Source organism: Mustelus asterias, unplaced genomic scaffold, assembly GCF_964213995.1.
Source record: "Mustelus asterias unplaced genomic scaffold, sMusAst1.hap1.1 HAP1_SCAFFOLD_263, whole genome shotgun sequence".
NCBI classification, from domain to species: Eukaryota; Metazoa; Chordata; class Chondrichthyes; order Carcharhiniformes; family Triakidae; genus Mustelus; species Mustelus asterias.
Window position 1 is genome coordinate 582,742 of NW_027590229.1, and position 18,802 is coordinate 601,543.

The 18,802-nt window shown below is 48.6% G+C and overlaps 1 protein-coding gene across 1 annotated transcript in view; it reads left to right on the plus strand.

Annotated features, from left to right (window-relative positions):
• Positions 1-15,621, plus strand: part of LOC144486006 (zona pellucida sperm-binding protein 3-like) — a 29,020-nt gene extending 13,399 nt beyond the window's left edge. The window contains exon 10 of the mRNA XM_078204115.1: positions 15,452-15,621. Coding sequence (XP_078060241.1) covers positions 15,452-15,621 — 170 coding nt within the window. The remainder of the gene's footprint in view (positions 1-15,451) is intronic.
• The last annotated feature ends 3,181 nt before the right edge of the window (positions 15,622-18,802 follow it).

An 18,802-nucleotide genomic window follows, 5' to 3' on the forward strand; every position in this document is an offset into this window, starting at 1 on the left:
TTGTGTCCTGTGTTACAGGGACAGATCCAGACACCTCAGGGCCTTCTGGACTCCCGGCCCCTACTGCAGCTCCTGCCCACCCTGGTTCAGACAGCTCAGTGAGTCCTCGGAGGATATGGGTGAAGGGACCTCCGAGGGTGGCACAGTTTTGGTGTCAGTTTCCACCTCACAACTCACTCAGATGCTGACAGGTCGGTGGGTCCAGTTAGTGTTGAGGCTTCTGGGTCACTCTCTGGTGAGCACGACACATCTGATAATGTACATCGGGTGGAGGAAGGAACGTCCGAGGCCTCTGGCACGCAGGGGCTGCCGGAGGCGTGGACTCCGCTGGCCCCAGGCTACATGCTTGCATTGGAAAAAGAGAGGATCAGGCAAGCTAGGAAAGCATTTATTTGGAGTAAGGGGAAATATGAATACATAAGGCAGCAAATTGGAAGGAGGTATTCTCGGGGAAATGTACTGAAGAGAGGTGGCAGTTTTTCAAGGAATGTCTGTCTCGAGTTCTACAGGACAACGTTCCGAGCAGACAGGAAGGAGTTGGACGGTTGAAGGAACCGTGGTGCACGAAAGCTGTGCGGGACTGAGTTGAGAAGAAAAGGAAAGCGTACAAAAGGTTCAGAGGGCTTGGCGAAGATAGGGATCTAGATGAGTATACGGCTTATAGGAAGGGACTAAAGAAGGAAATTAGGAGAGCCAGAAGGGGTCACAAGAAGGCCTTGGCAGGTAGGATTAAGGAAAACCCTAAGGCGTTCTATAAATGTGTGAAGAGTCAAAGGATAAGACGTGAAGGAATAGGGCCTATAAAAGGTGAAGGTGGGAAAGTCTGTACGGAAACAGTAGAAATGGCAGAGGTGCTTAATGAGTATTTTGCCTCGGTTTTCACAGAGGAGAAGGACCTGGGTGGATGTACTGCGGGCTTGCAGTGGACTGAAAGGATTGAGTATGTGGACTTTAAGAAAGAGGTTGTGCTGGAATCTTTGAATGGCATCAAGATAGATAAGTCGCCGGGTCTGGATGGGATATATCCCAGGTTCCTGTGGGAGGCGAGGGAAGAGATTGCAGAGCCTCTGGCGATGATCTTTGCGTCGTCAATGGAGACGGGAGAGGTGCTGGAGGATTGCGGATGTGGTTCCTATTTTCAAGAAGGGGAATAGGGATAGCCCAGGAAATTACTGACCAGTGAGTCTAACCTCAGTGGTTGGTAAGCTGATGGAGAAGATCCTGAGGGACAAGATTTATGAGCATTTAGAGAGGTTTAGTATGCTCAAGAATACTCAGCATGGCTTTGTCAAGGGCAAATCGTGTCTTACGAGCCTGGTGGAGTTCTTCGAAAATGTGACTAAACACATTGACGAAGGGAAGGCAGTAGATGTGGTTTATATGGATTTTAGCAAGGCGTTTGATAAGGTCCCCCATGCAAGGCTTCTGGAAAAAGTGATAGGGCTTGGGATCCAAGGGCCTGCTGCCCTGTGGATCCAGAACTGGCTTGCCCAAAGGAGGCAGAGTGTGGGTATGGATGGGTCTTTTTCTAAATGGAGGTCGGTCACCAGTGGTGTGCCCCAGGGATCTGTTCTGGGACCCTTGCTGTTTGTCATTTTCATAAATGATCTGGATGAGGAAGTGGAGGGATGGGTTGGTAAGTTTGCCGATGACACGAAGGTTGGTGGGGTTGTGGATAGTCTGTAGGGATGTCAGAAGTTACAGAGGGACATAGATAGGATGCAAGACTGGGTGGAGAAGTGGCAGATGGACTTCAACCCAGATAAATGCGTAGTGGTCCATTTTGGCAGGTCAAATGGGATGAAGGAGTACAATATAATGGGAAAGACTCTTCGTACTGTAGAGGATCAGAAGGACCTTGGGGTCCGGGTCCATAGGACTCTAAAATCGGCCCCGCAGGTGGAGGTGGTGGTTAAGAAGGCGTATGGTATGCTGGCCTTTATCAATCGAGGGATTGAGTTTAGGAGTCCGGGGATAATGATGCAGCTATATAAGACCCTCGTCAGACCCCACATGGAGTACTGTGCTCAGTTCTGGTCGCCTCATTGCAGGAAGGATGTGGAAAAGATTGAAAGGGTGCAGAGGAGATTTACAAGGATGTTGCCTGGATTGAGTGGCATGCCTTATGAGGATAGGCTGAGGGAGCTCGGTCTTTTCTCCTTGGAGTAGGATGAGAGGAGACCTAATAGAGATATATAAGACGTTGAGGCATAGATCGTGTGGACTCTCAGAGGCTTTTTCCCAGGGTGGAAATGGCTGCTACGACAGGACTCGGGTTTAAGGTGCTGGGGGGTAGGTACAGGGGAGATGTTAGGGGGAAGTTTTTCACACAGAAGGTGGTGGGCGAGTGGAATCGGCTGCCGTCAGTGGTGGTGGAGGCAAACTCAATAGGGTCTTTTAAGAGACTCCTGGATGAGTACATGGAGCTCAATAGGATGGAGGGTTATAGGTAGGTCGAGAAGGTAGGGATATGTTCGGCACAACTTGTGGGGCCGAAGGGACTGTTTTGTGCTGTAGTTTTTTTATGTTTCTATGCTGAGCCTCTGAGATCACTCAGAGATGCAGCAACAGAGCCAGGGAATGCAGGAGGGGCTGACTGCCACACTGGACCAACTGCGAGGCTGCTGGGAGGAGTCCCAAAGCTTCCAGACAGACCAGCTTTTGCCTGCCTTGCCTACATCCCAGGCCAACACTGCAAGAGTGGCATCTGCAGTGGAAAGCCTGGGGCAGGGGATCCTCCCCATGAGTGACAGGCTCCAAGTGATGGCCGAGTCACAGCAGGCCAATGTGAGGGACTGAACAGGCTTCTCGAGATTCTGCAGCTCATGGCTGAAAGGCTCGAGAGCTTGCAGGAGACCCAGAGGGACAGCACTGAGACACAGCGGGCAATGGCAGCAATCCTTGAGAAGGTGGCCCAGTCTCAGAGGGCCACAGCTGAGGGCTTGCAGAGTTTGGCCCAGTCTCACAGGGCACTTGCTGCGGTCATTTAGAGATGGCCCACGGCTCAAGTGGCCATCGCGGAGGGGTCGACCACCATGGGTAGGACGCAGGTGGTCCTCCAGGACTGGCAGTGCCAGGTGACGCCGGAGCTTCTGGAGCTCACTGCAGCAGCATCGCCGTCCCATGGAGTGAACCAGGGGCCCACAGCAACCCCAAGGGAGGAGGAAGGGATCGAGCCCATGCCGGGGCCTTCCAGCCAGGAGACTGTGTCTATGGCAACACCTTCTGACTCTCCCCTTCCTGACACTGGGGCATCTCAGGGGCAGCGGGATGAAGAGGGTGTCATGGAAGCAGGCCAGGGCCCTCAAGGTCCAGGACTTCGAGAGGATGCCCGCCACATGCATCACAGACCACGGAGCGAGGTCAGCTGCTGGCTCCCTCCACCTCCAATGTACATTCTGGGGAGTCACTGAGATGTCGTGGTCGGCCACGTAAGGTTAGGAAGTTGTTGTTGCACTGAGATGGCACGGGGTGAAGGGCTGCACTCGTTAGAAAGATATTTAAACCTTCTCGTTTTCTGTTCACAAGTTTTTATGTTAGAATGCCTTATTTAAACAAATTTATTGCAATTAAATGTTTTTCACCACCCACCTGTGAATAATGTATCTCAGATTTGTCTCGGATAGGAATCCTCTTCCATTGATGATCGCCAGAGGGAGATGCTTCATGTTGATGCCAGTTGGGGAGGCCCCTCAATGCTGTGTCACTGAGGAAAGGGAGCCGTTGGTTCCCCATGAGCGATTCCCTCCCGTGCCCCACCCCACCCGCCCCAGGGCCCTGTATGGGGGTTTCAGATCCCTTACCCACTACACAGCTGTGGGCCCAGGTGCCAGCGGAGCTCGGGGAGGAGTCAGACTAGTTGGCACTGGGACATCATATTGGTGCTTCGCGAGTCGTCATCACCCTCCTGCCTGCCAAATAACTCGCTAACAGAGTACCCAGGCCCACCACTCTGGTGTGACAATGTTGCAGGATATGGAAGGAATTTCTTGGTGGGTGGATGGAACCCACAGACACAAACCCCTAGCGAGTGAACCACCTGGTGACCGGGGCCTCTCGCCACCCTCACATGCCTCATTTGGGCTGCCAGCCCTCCTGCATGAATCTCTGCGGATTCTGTAGGGGGGCCTTGAGGGCGACGTGTGTGCAGTCGTTGGCTCCCTGAATGTTAGGCATCCCCGCAATGGCTGTGAACCCTGCAGCCCAGGCTTCCTGCTGGGCCTGGTCCAGGTTAAATTTGATGTACTGCCCAGCCCGGGCACATAGGGCTTCTGTGACCTGCTTGACACAGGTGTGTACAGCTGACTGGGAGATGCCACACACATGTTCGCTCGGGGTCTGGAAGGAGCCAGTCGCGTAAAAGTTCAGAGAGGCTGTTAATTTGACAGCCACCGAGAGTGGGTGCCCCCCCCCCCCACTGCCGCCCCCCCTCTAGGTGCCAGGTCCTGCAACAGGGGCACAGGTGTTGCAAAGTCTCCTTTCGGACTCGGAGACGTCGGCGGCACACGGTGTCCGACATCTGATCACATGACACTTGTGCACGGACTTGCCGGGGTCTCTGCTCCCTCCATCTCCTGCACGCCACCCTCCTGGGTGAATGGCGGCCACCTCCTACCTCTAGTGGTCGTCCCGCTCTACTCCTGCAAGTGGTAAGGTCTGAGCCTCCTGGGCCCGCAATTCTTCCTCCAGCTCCTCCTCCTCGGCTCCAGCAGCAACCAAAAGAACAGCAAGATCGATTGGTTGCATCGCAAAAGAAATCTCGTTACTCTGAAGGGGGTGGTGGGGGTGGGGTGGGGGGGGGGGGGGGCGAGATGGAAAGGAACATGTAGCGGTTAAGGAATGCTGTTTGCCCCGAGAACATCAACAGTCACAGCCACCCCTCCAATTCCCCCAGCCACAAGCTCCCCACAATCACAGCCCCTCAATTCCCCCAGCCACAAGCTCCCCACAATCACAGCCCCTCAATTCCCCCAGCCACAAGCTCCCCACAATCACAGCCCCTCCAATTCCCCCAGCCACAAGCTCCCCACAATCACAGCCCCTCCAATTCCCCCAGCCACAAGCTCCCCATAATCACACCTCCTTGCAAAGTTGAGAGGCTGCAGCAGTGCTATGTGTCTATCCTTCAGCTGGAAGTGAACTGAGTGCACGAGGACCCAGCAGCACCGCAAGACCCGAGGTCAGTGCTGAGACCCGGGTCCGTGCTGCAAGTTGGACATTGGAGACCCTGCTGAGCAACAGCCTCCCTGACCCCCACACACTCGCAGAGCCCCCACCGACCCGAGACAGAAAATGGCCACAACAAAAGGGCACCTGTGAGGAACAGAGAGCCGTCGGACACTCGGCACTTACCTCCTCACTCACCCTCACTGATGGAGCGCCCGAATCGGACTTTTATGAAGCGTGTCTGTTTCACGCCGATTCAGGATTGGCGAACGCGGTGGTAAAGGGGGAAGTGGCGGTAAAGTTGGGCGCGCAGCCCATTAATTCAATTTAAATACATTTAAATGGCCGTGGCACCCGTTTCAGTGCGGTCCCAATCATGGACGGTTTTTGGCCTTGGTAAAGGGGGAACCGGCGCGGAGACGGGCACGAATAGTGCTACTCGCCTCACGCCCGACTTTACCACGTTTTCACACCTGCAAGTGGACGCAACCTGATGGTAAAATTGGGCCCTGTAATTACAGATCCATTCTGTACAACCCCGATGATAAACATGGAGCTTTGAAAACTATAGACTGGCTTCAGAGAGTTTGATTTTACATGTCATTAATAAAATATCGTTTGAGAATGTTTCGATGTGAAAGGGGTGAACTGAAAGTGTTTGTTCAGTAACTGTAATTAATGGCCGTCTCTAAGAACACTAAATATGTCACAGGAGGCTCCCCATTTTCTATTAATAGAGAATGCTTTCAATCCGTCATTCCACAATGTAAGTGAGAGATCACCACCAGCAATAACAGGAACCAAACGCTTCACAGAGACAGAGGGAATGGAGTACGGTAATGCATTAGAGTCGCTGATATTTGACGTCCTTGTGAGGATGGAAGAGATTTATTATCCCCTGTTGGTGTCCTTGGAGTTCTTGGTAAGGCTCTGTCTCCAGGTAATAATTCTCTAAACCATGTTTCAATGTATCGCAGACAAAGCATACCGTTCATAGAGAAGAGAAGGAGAGGGTGCAGAATGCAGCGTTCCATAGCAAGGGTGTAGCGAAAGATCAACTTAATATGAGGTAGGTCCATTGAAAAGTCTGATGGCAGCAGAGAAGAAGCTGTTCTTGAGCCTCATTGTGCTTGATCTTAGACTTTTATATATTTTTCCCAATGGAAGAAGGTGGAAGAGAGTATGTCCTGGGTGCATGGGGTCCTTGGTTATGCTGGTTGCTTTTCCTGAGGCAGCAGGAGGTGTGGACAGAGTCAATGAATGGGAAACTAGTTTGCGTGATCTTCGTTCATGATCCTTTGTAGTTTCTTATGGTCTTGGCCAGAGCAGGAGCCATACCAAGCTGTGATACATCCGGAAAGGATGGTTTCTATGGTGTATCTGTAAAGGTTGGTGAGAGTTGTAGAGGACATGCCAAATGTCCTTACCCTCCTGAGAAAGTAAAGGCGTTGGTGGGTTTCCTAACAATAGAGTTGGCACGGAGGGACCAGGAGAGGTTGTTAGTGATCTGAACATCTAGAAACTCGAAATTTTCGACTATTTCCACTTCATCCCCATTGATGTAGAGAGGGGCATGTTCTCCACTATGCTTCCTGAAGTTGGTGATCATCTCCTTCGTTTTACTGACATTGAGGGAGAGATTATTGTTATCACCATTTCACCAGATTCTCTATCACTTTCCTCTACTCCATCTCATCATTGTTTGAGATCTGACCCAGTATGGTGGTGTCAACAGCAAACTTAAAAGTGGTTTGCTGGGGAATTTGGCTTCACAGTCATAGGTGTATAGGAGTATAGTAAGGGGCTGAGGACACAGAGTTGTGGGGCACCAGTGTTGAGGATAATCGTGGAGGAGGTGTTGTTGTCTATTGCTCACTGATTGTGGTCTGTGGGTTCGGAAGTCTAGGATCCAGACACAGAGGGAGAAACCGAGGATGTCAGGAAGACAATGGCAAGTGTTTTGAATTTCTTTAAGTTAATGGCGTGTAGAATTTGGGAGACCAACCAGTGATATGTTGGAATATTTGAGTCTGGATGAAACAAGGTTGCGAATGAGTGTTTCAGCAGCCGATGGGCTGAGAGAGTGGCAATGTTGCGTGAAGTCACACTGGTGGAAATGCACAGTTTTAGTGACGCCACAAGAATGAGGTTGCGAGGTAATTGGGGAAGCGAATGTGATAGCAAATTTGCAAAGAGACTGCCTTAACCTCTAAATGTTGCCAGATGAATATAGTTATATATAGGATATAGTTGCTCCAGGGAATGAAAATAGATGGGTGACAGTGAGAGGGGCTGGGAGGAAGCAGTCGGTGCGGGGATCCCCTGTGGTCGTTCCCCTTGGCAACAAGTATTCCACTTTGGATACAGGTGAGGGGGGGCGACCTACCAGTGGTGAGCCGCAGTGACCAGATCACCAGCGCTGAGTCCGTCCCTGTGGCTCAGAAGGGAAAGGGGGAGAGCGGAAGAGCTATAGTTGTTGGGGACTCGTTTGTTCGAGGGATAGATAGGAGGTTCTGTGGCAACAAGAGAGATTCACGGATGGTATGTTGCCTACCGGATGCCAAGGTCCGTGACATCTCCGACCGTGTCTTCAGGATTCTAAAGGGGGAGGGGGAACAGTCACAAGTCGTGGTGCACGTCGGCACCAAAGACAGAGGTAAGAGAAGGGACGGGGATTTAAAACAGGAATTCAGGGAGCTTGGGTGGAAGCTGAGAGCCGGGACAAAACAGGTTGTCATCTCTGGTATGTTGCCGGTGCCACAAGATAGCGAGTTGAGGAACAGGGAGAGAGTGCAGTTAAACACATGGATGCGGGGATGGTGCAGGAGGGAGGGTTTCAGCTATGTGGATAATTGGAACACTTTCTGGGGAAGGTGGGACCTGTACCAACAGGCCGGGGTGCACCTGAACCAGAGGGGCACCAATATCCTGGGAGGGAAATTTGCTACAGCTCTTCGGGGGGGTTTAAACTAATTTGTCAGGGGGATGGGAAAAGGAGTTGTAGTCCGGAGGTCAGTGAGTGTAGTGAGGTACTGGGAAGGGTATCATGGTCAAAGATGGGTACCAGCAGACTAGAAGGTGGGTTGAAGTGTGTCTACTTCAATGCAAGGAGCATCCGAAATAAGGTAGGTGAACTTGGGGCGTGGATTGGCACTTGGGACTACGATGTTGTGGCCATTACGGAGACGTGGGTAGAACAAGGATAGGAATGGTTGTTGGAAGTTCCAGGGTATAGATGTTTCAGTAAGTGTAGGGTAGCTGGTAAATCAAGGAGAGTGTAACGGCTGCAGAAAGGCATTTCGAAGGGGATCTGCCTACAGAGGTAATATGGGCTGAGGTTAGGAATAGGAAAGGAGCGGTCACGTTGTTAGGAGTTTACTATAGGCCCCCAAATAGTAATAGAGATGTGGAGGAAGAAATTGCTAAGCAGATTATGGATATGTGTGGGGGTCACAGGGTAGTTGTCATGGGGGACTTTAACTTTCCAAATATTGATTGGAGCCTTTATAGGTCGAATAGTTCGGATGGGGCAGTTTTTGTGCAGTATGTGCAAGAGGGGTTCCTGACACAATATGTGGATAAGCCGACAAGAGGTGGGGCCACATTGGATTTGGTACTGGGAAATGAACCGGGCCAAGTGTTGGATTTGGTTGTGGGAGAGCACTTTGGAGATAGTGACCACAATTCGGTGTCTTTTGTTATTGCAATGGAGAGGGAGAGGGCCATGCGGCAGGGCAAGGTTTACAATTGGGGGAGAGGTAATTATGATGCAATCAGGCGGGAATTGGGAAGCATAGGATGGGAACAAAAATTGTCAGGGAAAGGCACTAATGAAAAGTGGAACTTTTTCAAGGAACAAATACTGCGTGTCCTTGATAGGTATGTCCCTGCCAGGCAGAGAGGAAATGGCCGAGTGAGGGAACCATGGTTCACAAAAGAGGTGGAATGTCTTGTCAAGAGGAAGAAGGAAGCGTATGTTAGGTTGAGAAACAAGGTTCAGTTGGCTCGATGGAGGGTTACAAGTTAGCAAGAAATGAGCTGAAAAAAAGGCTTAGGAGAGCTAGGAGGGGACATGAGAAGTCCTTGGCGGGTCGGATCAAGGAAAACCCCAAGGCTTTTTACTCTTATGTGAAGAATAAAAGAATGACCAGGGTGAGGTTGGGGCCGGTCAAGGACGGCAGTGGGAATTTGTGCATGGAGTCAGAAGAGATAGGAGAGGTGATGAATGAATACTTTTCTTCAGTGTTCACCAAGGAGAGGGGCCATCTTTTTGAGGAAGAGAGGGTGTCACAGGCTGATAGGCTGGAGGAAGTAGATGTTCGGAGGGAAGATGTACTAGCAATTTTGAATAAACTGAAAGTTGATAAGTCCCCTGGGCCTGATCAAATATATCCTAGGAGTCGTTGGGAGGCAAGGGATGAGATAGCAGAGCCTTTGGCATTGATCTTTGCGTCCTCACTGTCCACGGGGATGGTGCCAGAGGACTGGAGAGTGGCGAATGTGGTTCCTCTGTTTAAGAAAGGGAATAGAAATGACCCTGGTAATTATAGGCCGGTTAGTCTTACTTCGGTGGTCGGTAAGTTGATGGAAAAGGTCCTCAGGGATAGGATTTACGACCATTTAGAAAGATGCAGCTTAATCCGGGATAGTCAGCACGGATTTGTGAAGGGCAAGTCTTGCCTCACAAATTTGATAGAATTTTTTGAGGAGGTAACTAAGTATGTAGATGAAGGTAGTGCAGTTGATGTCATATACATGGATTTTAGTAAGGTGTTTGATAAAGTCCCCCATGGTCGGCTTATGAAGAAAGTAAGGATGTGTGGGATAGAGGGAAGTTTGGCCGACTGGATAGGTAACTGGCTATCTAACAGAAGACCCTTTTGGTGGTGGATGGAAAATTTTCGGACTGGAAACCGGTTACCAGCGGAGTGCCACAGGGATCAGTGCTTGGTCCTCTGCTATTTGTCATTTTTATAAATGACTTGGAGGAGGGGGCTGAAGGGTGGATCAGTAAATTTGCTGATGACACCAAGATTGGTGGAGTAGTGGATGAGGTGGAGGGCTGTTGTAGGCTGCAAAGAGATATAGATAGGTTGCAGAGCTGGGCTGAAAAATGGCAAATGGAGTTTAACCCTGACAAATGCGAGGTGATTCATTTTGGTAGGACAAATTTAAATGTGAATTACAGGGTCAAAGGTCGGGTTCTGAAGAATGTGGAGGAACAGAGATCTTGGGGTTCATATCCATAGATCTCTGAAGGTTGCTACTCAAGTGGATAGAGCCGTGAAGAAGGCCTATAGTGTGTTGGCGTTCATTAACAGGGGGTTTGAGTTTAAGAGCCATGGGGTTATGCTGCAACTGTACAGGACCTTGGTGAGACCACATTTGGAATATTGTGTGCAGTTCTGGTCACCTCACTATAAGAAGGATGTGGAGACACTGGAAAGAGTGCAGGGGAGATTTACCAGGATGCTGCCTGGTTTGGAGGGTAGGTCTTAAGAACAAAGAACAAAGAACAGTACAGCACAGGAAACAGGCCCTTCGGCCCTCCAAGCCTGTGCCGCTCCTTGGTCCAACTCGACCAATCGTTTGTATCCCTCCATTCCCAGGCTGCTCATGTGACTATCCAGGTAAGTCTTAAACGATGTCAGCGTGCCTGCCTCCACCACCCTACTTGGCAGCGCATTCCAGGCCCCCACCACCCTCTGTGTAAAAAAAATCCCTCTAATATCGGAGTTATACTTCGCCCCTCTCAGCTTGAGCCCGTGACCCCTCGTGAACGTCACTTCTGATCTGGGAAAAAGCTTCCCACCATTCACCCTATCTATCCCCTTCATAATCTTGTACACCTCTATTAGATCTCCCCTCATTCTCCGTCTTTCCAGGGAGAACAACCCCAGTTTACCCAATCTCTCCTCATAGCTAAGACCCTCCATACCAGGCAACATCCTGGTAAACCTTTTCTGCACTCTCTCTAACGCCGCCACGTCCTTCTGGTAGTGCGGTGACCAGAACTGGACACAGTACTCCAAATGTGGCCTAACCAGCGTTCTATACAGCTGCATCATCAGACTCCAGCTTTTATACTCTATACCCCATCCTATAAAGGCAAGCATACCATGTGCCTTCTTCACCACCTTCTCCACCTGTGTTGCCACCTTCAAGGATTTGTGGACTTGCACACCTAGGTCCCTCTGTGTTTCTATACTCCTGATGACTCTGCCATTTATTGTATAACTCCTCCCTACATTATTTCTTCCAAAATGCATCACTTCGCATTTATCCGGATTAAACTCTATCTGCCACCTCTCCGCCCAATTTTCCAGCCTATCTATATCCTGCTGTATTGCCCGACAATGCTCTTCGCTATCCGCAAGTCCAGCCATCTTCGTGTCATCCGCAAACTTGCTGATTACACCAGTTACACCTTCTTCCAAATCAATTATATGCATGGGTTAGAGGGGTTAGTGGGTAAATATGTAGGGATATGTGGATACGGCCTGGGTGGGATTGTGGTTGGTGAAAACTCGATGGGCCGAATGGCCTCTTTCTGCACTGTAGGATTCTATGATTCAATGATCATTGCACACACAGCCTGGTCCTGCATCCCTGAAGAATTTTACCCCTTACTTTATTTGTCCCTCCATGTTCTTCCTATGAAAATGCATCACCTCACACTTCTCCGAGTTGAGCATCTTCTGCCACCTTTCTGCCCACTCCAGCAACTTGTCTACGTCCTTTTGACTTAGAAGAATAGAATCTACAGTGCAGAGAGGCCCTTTGAACTTGTGAGAAAGATTCTAGCTGATGGAATAAAAGGGAAAGTAGGCACTTGGATCATAGGCTGAGTGACAGGAAACAGAGTGGTGTGATAAATGGGTGTTTTTCCGTTCGGAGAAAGATTCGCAATGGAATTCCTCAGGTGTCAGTATTGGGAGACATCTGTGTAGTTTCAAGTTGCACTCCACATGCAAATCCAATCTAGATCCTCTTGATGTAGAGCTAAAATAGAGTGACTCTCCTTGCAATAGTTACCACGTAGTCTGAGTGGACGTCCTACTTATTATGACTCCATTAACACTGTGCTCCCTGCAGCCTTGGGTTGTCCCATGCAAGGCTAAGCATCGTCGCTATTGCATGACGGTTGCTACATCCATAGGACTCTCTGATCTGTGGCTGAGGCAGTGATACACCATGGACAGTGTTACTGAAGAACATGATGTATCTCTAGAATTAGTGTTTGAACAACTTATTCAAAGTGTAGGCCTTTAGTGACCACAATCTGGCCACTGTTGTGTGCAATGATGCAAGAGTTGAGCAATGTGTAAGAGCTTAACTGAAGCCGATTGCAATATAAATTGGAACACAGCAGTGAAATTGTCCGAGGACATCTTTTACAATACAGTAAATTCACCCCCTTCATAGCTTCCTCTTTTGTGAACTTCCTTATCCACACAAGTCTTTGTGCACCAGTTCACCCACCCAAAAGGTTCGTTAATCCACAGTTATAAAAAATAGAAACTGTCTTTAGAAAATGCTGAGAGGAAAAAACCTAAATAAAGTTCATTAAAAGGAACGATTTTTAAAAATGTATTCATGGGATGTGGAGACATCTGTGTAGTTTCAAGTTGCACCTGAGGAATTCCATTGCAAATCTTTCTCCGATCTCGCCAATAGTTATTGCCCATCTTTAATTGCCTTTCAACTTTCAGAGGGCAGATAAGAGTCGACCACATTGCTGTGGCTCTGGAGTCACATGTAGACCAGACCGGGTAAGGACGGCAGATTTCCTCCCCTAAAGGTCACTAGTGAACCTGATGGGTTTTTCCAACAAATGTATCGGGGTTATCATTAGACCTTTAATTCCAGATTTTTATTGAATTCAACTTCCACCATCTGCTGTGGTGGGATTTGAACCGAGGTCGCAGAGTTATCGTGGGTCTCTCGATTACTAGTTCAGTGACAATACCACTGCACTGTGCCCCACCCTGCCCCCATTGCAGATGGCCAGCCAAAAGCCCATTGATTTTTGGCAGGATCAGACAATCCGGTTTCTTTATAAACAGCACTTCAGCAGATGAGGTGCTGGAAAGCTCTCTTGACACAATAAAATGCTGCCAGCTTGTCACTTCACCCCACTGCATGCCCCTGACAACCACAAACCAACTGATGGGCCTTCACCATCACCAGGAACAGTGCGACCCTGGAAAAGCAGCTAATGTATTCTGCAACAGTGAGACAAAATGTGTGAAGATGTTACAATTTGAAGATAAGGTGACCAATTAAAACTGGAGGCAATGCTGAATGGGAGCATTTAGCGAGAGCCTGTGGCCTAGTCAGCAGCCTCTGGGCAACTGCATTGGATCGAAAAGGGTTCATCATCACTGAACAGCTCTGAGACATTGCAAGGTAAGTTACTACTTTGTAAATTTGTGGGCAATAGCAGTCCTTACTACTCCTGTTTCCTTCAGTGCAGGAGCACTGCACCAGCTCTGACAACCCACATTCTGATTTTTATTCATTGTTGTTAACAATACGATCCACCAAACTGGTGAACAACGGCAGCATGATGGCACAGTGGTTAGCACTGCTGCCTCACAACTCCAAGGACCCGGGTTCGATTCCCGCCTTGGGTTACTCTGTGCGGAGTCTGCACATTCTCCCTGTGTCTGCATGGGTTTCCTCCGGGTGCGCTAGTTTCCTCCCACAGTCCGAAAGACGTACAGGTTAGGTGGATTGGTAAATTGCCCCTTAAAGTGACAGGGGGACTAGCTCGGGTAAATGCAGGGGGTTATGGGGATAGGGATTGTTGTCAGTGCAGGGTCAATGTGCTGAATGACTTGCTCCTGTACTGTAGGGGTTCTATGGTTCTATGGTGAAATTTAGAATACAATTTTTAGACATCCAGAAATGAAAGACAGTTTCACATTCGCCATGACTAAGACTATCATCACTGTTTGTAAAAATTCTCTGAAGTAGAGTCACAGGAACTCAGAACATTAACTATTTTTCTCCCTCCCTCCACAGATGCTGCCAAAACTGCTGAGTTTTTCCAGCATTTTCTGTTTTTATTTCAGATTTCCAGCATTCTGCTGCAAAATAGGGCGGCAGTGGTTAGCACTGCTGCTTCACAGCTCCAGGGTCCTGGGTTCGATTCCCGGCTTGGGTCACTGTCTGTGTGGAGTTTGCACATTCTCCTCGTACCTGCGTGGGTTTCCTCCGGGTGCTCCGGTTTCCTCCCACAGTCCAAAGATGTGTGGGTTAGGTTGATTGGCCAGGTTAAAAATTGCCCCTTAGAATCCTGAGATGCGTAGGTTAGAGGGATTAGCGGGTAAATATGTGGGGGTGGGGCCTGGGTGGGATTGTGGTCGGTGCAGACTCGATGGGCCGAATGGCCTCTTTCTGTACAGTAGGGTTTCTATGATTCTATGATTTCTATGAAAAGTATTCTGCTTTTGAAGTATTGTTGTAAAAACCCATCTGATTCACTAATGTCCTTGAGGGAAGGAAATCTGCCGTCCTTACCCGGTCTGGCCTACATGTGACTCCAGATCCACAGCAATGTGGTTGAGTCTTAACTGTCCTCTGAAATGGCCGAGTGAGACACTGAGTTCAAGGGCAATCGGGGATGGGCAACAAATGCCGGCCCAGCCGGTGACACCCACATCCCGCTAAAGAATAAAGTGGAGAACATGGCAAAGGACGGAGAGAGAGGGATACAGCAGGTGTGACAGACAGGTCAAGAAGATGGAACAGATAAAGTTGGGCAGGAAATGGGATACAGCCCACACTGGGCCCAGGCACCATTTTCTAAGAATGCCACAAAGTTAAGAAATAAAAATAGAACCTTCACCCGACAGAAACTCCCTCTTCACCGAGCCCACCTCCATCCTCCTTCACAGAGCTTCCCACCCAGAGAACCCCCTCCCCAAAATAGAACAGCCACACCCCCACACGGTACCCTCACCCCAACAGTGCCAGGGTCAGTGCCCAGGCATGACCCTCTCCCCCAGGGGACCTAATCACCTGTGCCTGGGTAAGATGCTCTTTTGGGGAGTCAGTGCAGACTCGATGGGCCGAGTGGTCTCCTTCTGCACCGTAGGGATTCTATGGTGCAGTTTCTGTAAAAGCACTTCTCACTTAATATGATCCCTCAAAAATCCTTGAATGTTGTGTTAAAATGTCCTTGGAGAATTTATTGGACAGTGCAGAGAGGGCAGAGTCACCAATTGAATGTAATTCGTGTTGTTTCCAGTTTAGTTTCTCGTTGTTTCTTCTGTTGTAGAGCATGAGGATTGCGCGTCTGTAAAGCCAGACCTGAGACAGGCTGACAACTCAACCTCCCCTGAGATTGGAGACTTCAAAGCAGAACCTGCTGAGCTCAGAGTCAATAATGGAAGCAGATCAGGAAAAGCAGCAGCTCTCCAACACCGACAAGGAGACTCCTCCAAATGACGATGAAAAACTGGAACGCTTTTTTTATCAGTTTTGCGGTTATCCTTTGTGTATCTCTCGGGGAAGAAGAAGTGCACTTGGAGTATCGGCAGTTATCTGGGAATCTGTGAGTGCAGTGTTTGTAATTAAAAGAGCATTAGCAGATCCAAAGGCTCTCCCTTCAACTTCAATTTTTAAAAAATGTTTATTGATCACAAGCTTACATTTTCTGTTTTTTGAGGAGCGGTGTAATTCTGGGAGTCTGAGACGCTTCCACAGGATTGAGATTAACAGAAACTGCAATGACGGATACCTCTCCAGGCACAGGCAGCTCATTACTATTTGCTTCCGCGGAGATATCAGTTACGTCTGTAAATCGGCGATCAGGTTCTTCGATGCTGACAAGTTCACAAACATTTCTAGACGGCAACACTGGCTGCTGAAGCATCTCTCAACTCCTCCGCGATCAACAGGCTTACAAATGATCCATCTCTGTGTCTACTGGGTGTAAACACAGTAAGAAGTTTAACAACACCAGGTTAAAGTCCAACAGGTTTATTTGGTAGCAAAAGCCACACAAGCTTTCGGAGCTGCAAGCCCCTTCTTCAGGTGAGTGGGAATTCTGTTCATAAACAGGGCTTATAAAGACACAGACTCAATTTACATGAATAATGGTTGGAATGCGAATACTTACAACTAATCCAGTCTTTAAGAAACAAAACAATGGGAGTGGAGAGAGCATCAAGACAGGCTAAAAAGATGTGCATTGTCTCCAGACAAGACAGCCAGTGAAACTCTGTGGGGGTTACAAATAGTGGGACATGAACCCAATATCCCGGTTGAGGCCTTCCTCGTGTGTGCGGAACTTGGCTATCAGTTTCTGCTCAGCGACTCTGCGCTGTCGTGTGTCGCGAAGGCCGCCTTGGAGAACGCTTACCCGAATATCAGAGGCCGAATGCCCGTGACCGCTGAAGTGCTCCCCAACAGGAAGAGAACAGTCTTGCCTGGTGATTGTCGAGCGGTGTTCATTCATCCGTTGTCACAGAGTCTGCATAGTTTCCCCAATGTACCATGCCTCGGGACATCCTTTCTTGCAGAGTATCAGGTAGACAACGTTGTCTGAGTTGCAAGAGTATGTACAGTGTACCTGGTGGATGGTGTTCTCACGTGAGATGATGGCATCTGTGTTGATGATCCGGCACGTCTTGCAGAGGTTGCTGTGACAGGGTTGTGTGGTGTTGTGGTCACTGTTCTCCTGAAGGCTGGGTAGTTTGCTGCGGACAATGGTCTGTTTGAGGTTGTGCGGTTGTTTGAAGGTCCTGAAGGCTGGGTAGTTTGCTGCGGAATGGCACACTATTTGTAACCCCCACAGAGTTTCACTGGCTGTCTTGTCTGGAGACAATACACATCTTTTTAGCCTGTCTTGATGCTCTCTCCACTCACATTGTTTTGTTTCTTAAAGACTTGATTAGTTGTAAGTATTCGCATTCCAACCATTATTCATGTAAATTGAGTCTGTGTCTTTATATGCTCTGTTTGTGAACAGAATTCCCACTCACCTGAAGAAGGGGCTTGCAGCTCCGAAAGCTTGTGTGGCTTTTGCTACCAAATAAACCTGTTGGACTTTAACCTGGTGTTGTTAAACTTCTTACTGTGTTTACCCCAGTCCAACGCCGGCATCTCCACATCATGTCTACTGGGTGTGGCAGGAGTCCGATCTTAGAGGCAATAATTCAACTTGAAACACTGCCAAAGTTTCTTTTAGGGCACTGTCATATTATGTATTTAATTTTTTTTATTGTCGCAGAGGTGATGGCCCATTGGTGAGATCTCGAGTCTTGTGTGTTCAAACATAAACATATTTATTGGTAGGATTTAACTGGATACAATTCCAAATGCAGTCTTGACAGTTCTTTCATAATCCCGCTGTGTCACGTACAGGGGAATGGTTGTAATGCTCTATCTCTGGTACTTAGGTCACATGATAAAGTTTCTTTTCTTCCCAACATTTCAGTTCAGCATCTTTTCCATCGACCATTTTATCATGTCAGCTCTTGCGCTTTTCCATTCGTGTGTCTATTTGGGCAATCTGGTTCTGGCGCGTAGGCCGGAATTCTCCTGGCTGTTCACGCCAATGGGATTCCCTGGTCCCGCTGGCAGCGCACCTCCTGCCGCAGGTTTCCCAACAGAGTGGGCTGGCTTCAATGAGAATTCCCATTGACAGCAGTGGGACCAGAAGATGCCACCACCAGCCAATGGCAGGCTGCCTCCTGCCACTGAGAAAAACACTGAGGGGAGGCCAAAGATTCTCACTCGTAATCTCAGTTTCTTCCCCTGTCTGAATTGTGGATTCTGCTGCCAATTTCAATGGTTTTACCTCTCCAGTTAATTTCTCACTGTCAATCTTCTCTTCTTCAAGCTCTTATTCTCCGGATTCAACTCTTCACTGGACCTCTACTTATTTTCAAGTTGCTCTTCATGGTGTTCAGTTTATTCTCCATTGTCTCATTAATTGCTACTTCTTCTTAACTTCATTTTGTAAATCTTTGTAACTTATTTCAGTTCACTATCAGTCATTTCATCTTATAGAGTCAGAGGTTTACAGCATGGAAACAGGCCCTTCGGCCCAACTTGTCCATGCCGCCCTTTTTTTTTTAAACCCCGAAGCTAATCCCAATTGCCTGCATTTGGCCCATATCCCTCTCTACCCATTTTACCCATGTAACTATCTCAATGCTTTTTAATAAACAAAATTGTACCCGCCTCTACTGCTACCTCTGGCAGCTTGTTCCAGACACTCCCCACCCTCTGTCTGAAAAAATTGCCTCTCTGGACACTTTTGTATCTCTCCCCTCTCACCTTAAACCTATGGCCTCTAGTTTTAGACTCCCCTACCTTTGGGAAAAGATATTGACTATCTAGCTGATCTGTGCCCCTCATTATTTTATAGACCTCTATAAGATCATCCCTCAGCCTCCTACGCTGCAGAGAAAAAAGTCCCAGTCTATCCAGCCTTTCCTTATAACTCATCAAGTCCCAGTAGCATCCCAGTAAAGCTTTTCTGCACTCTTTCTAGTTTAATAATATTCTTTCTATAATAGGGTGACCAGAACTGCACACAGTATTCCAAGTGTGGCCTTACCAATGTCTTGTACAACTTCAGCAAGACGTCCCAACTCCTGTAGTCAATGTTCTGACTGAT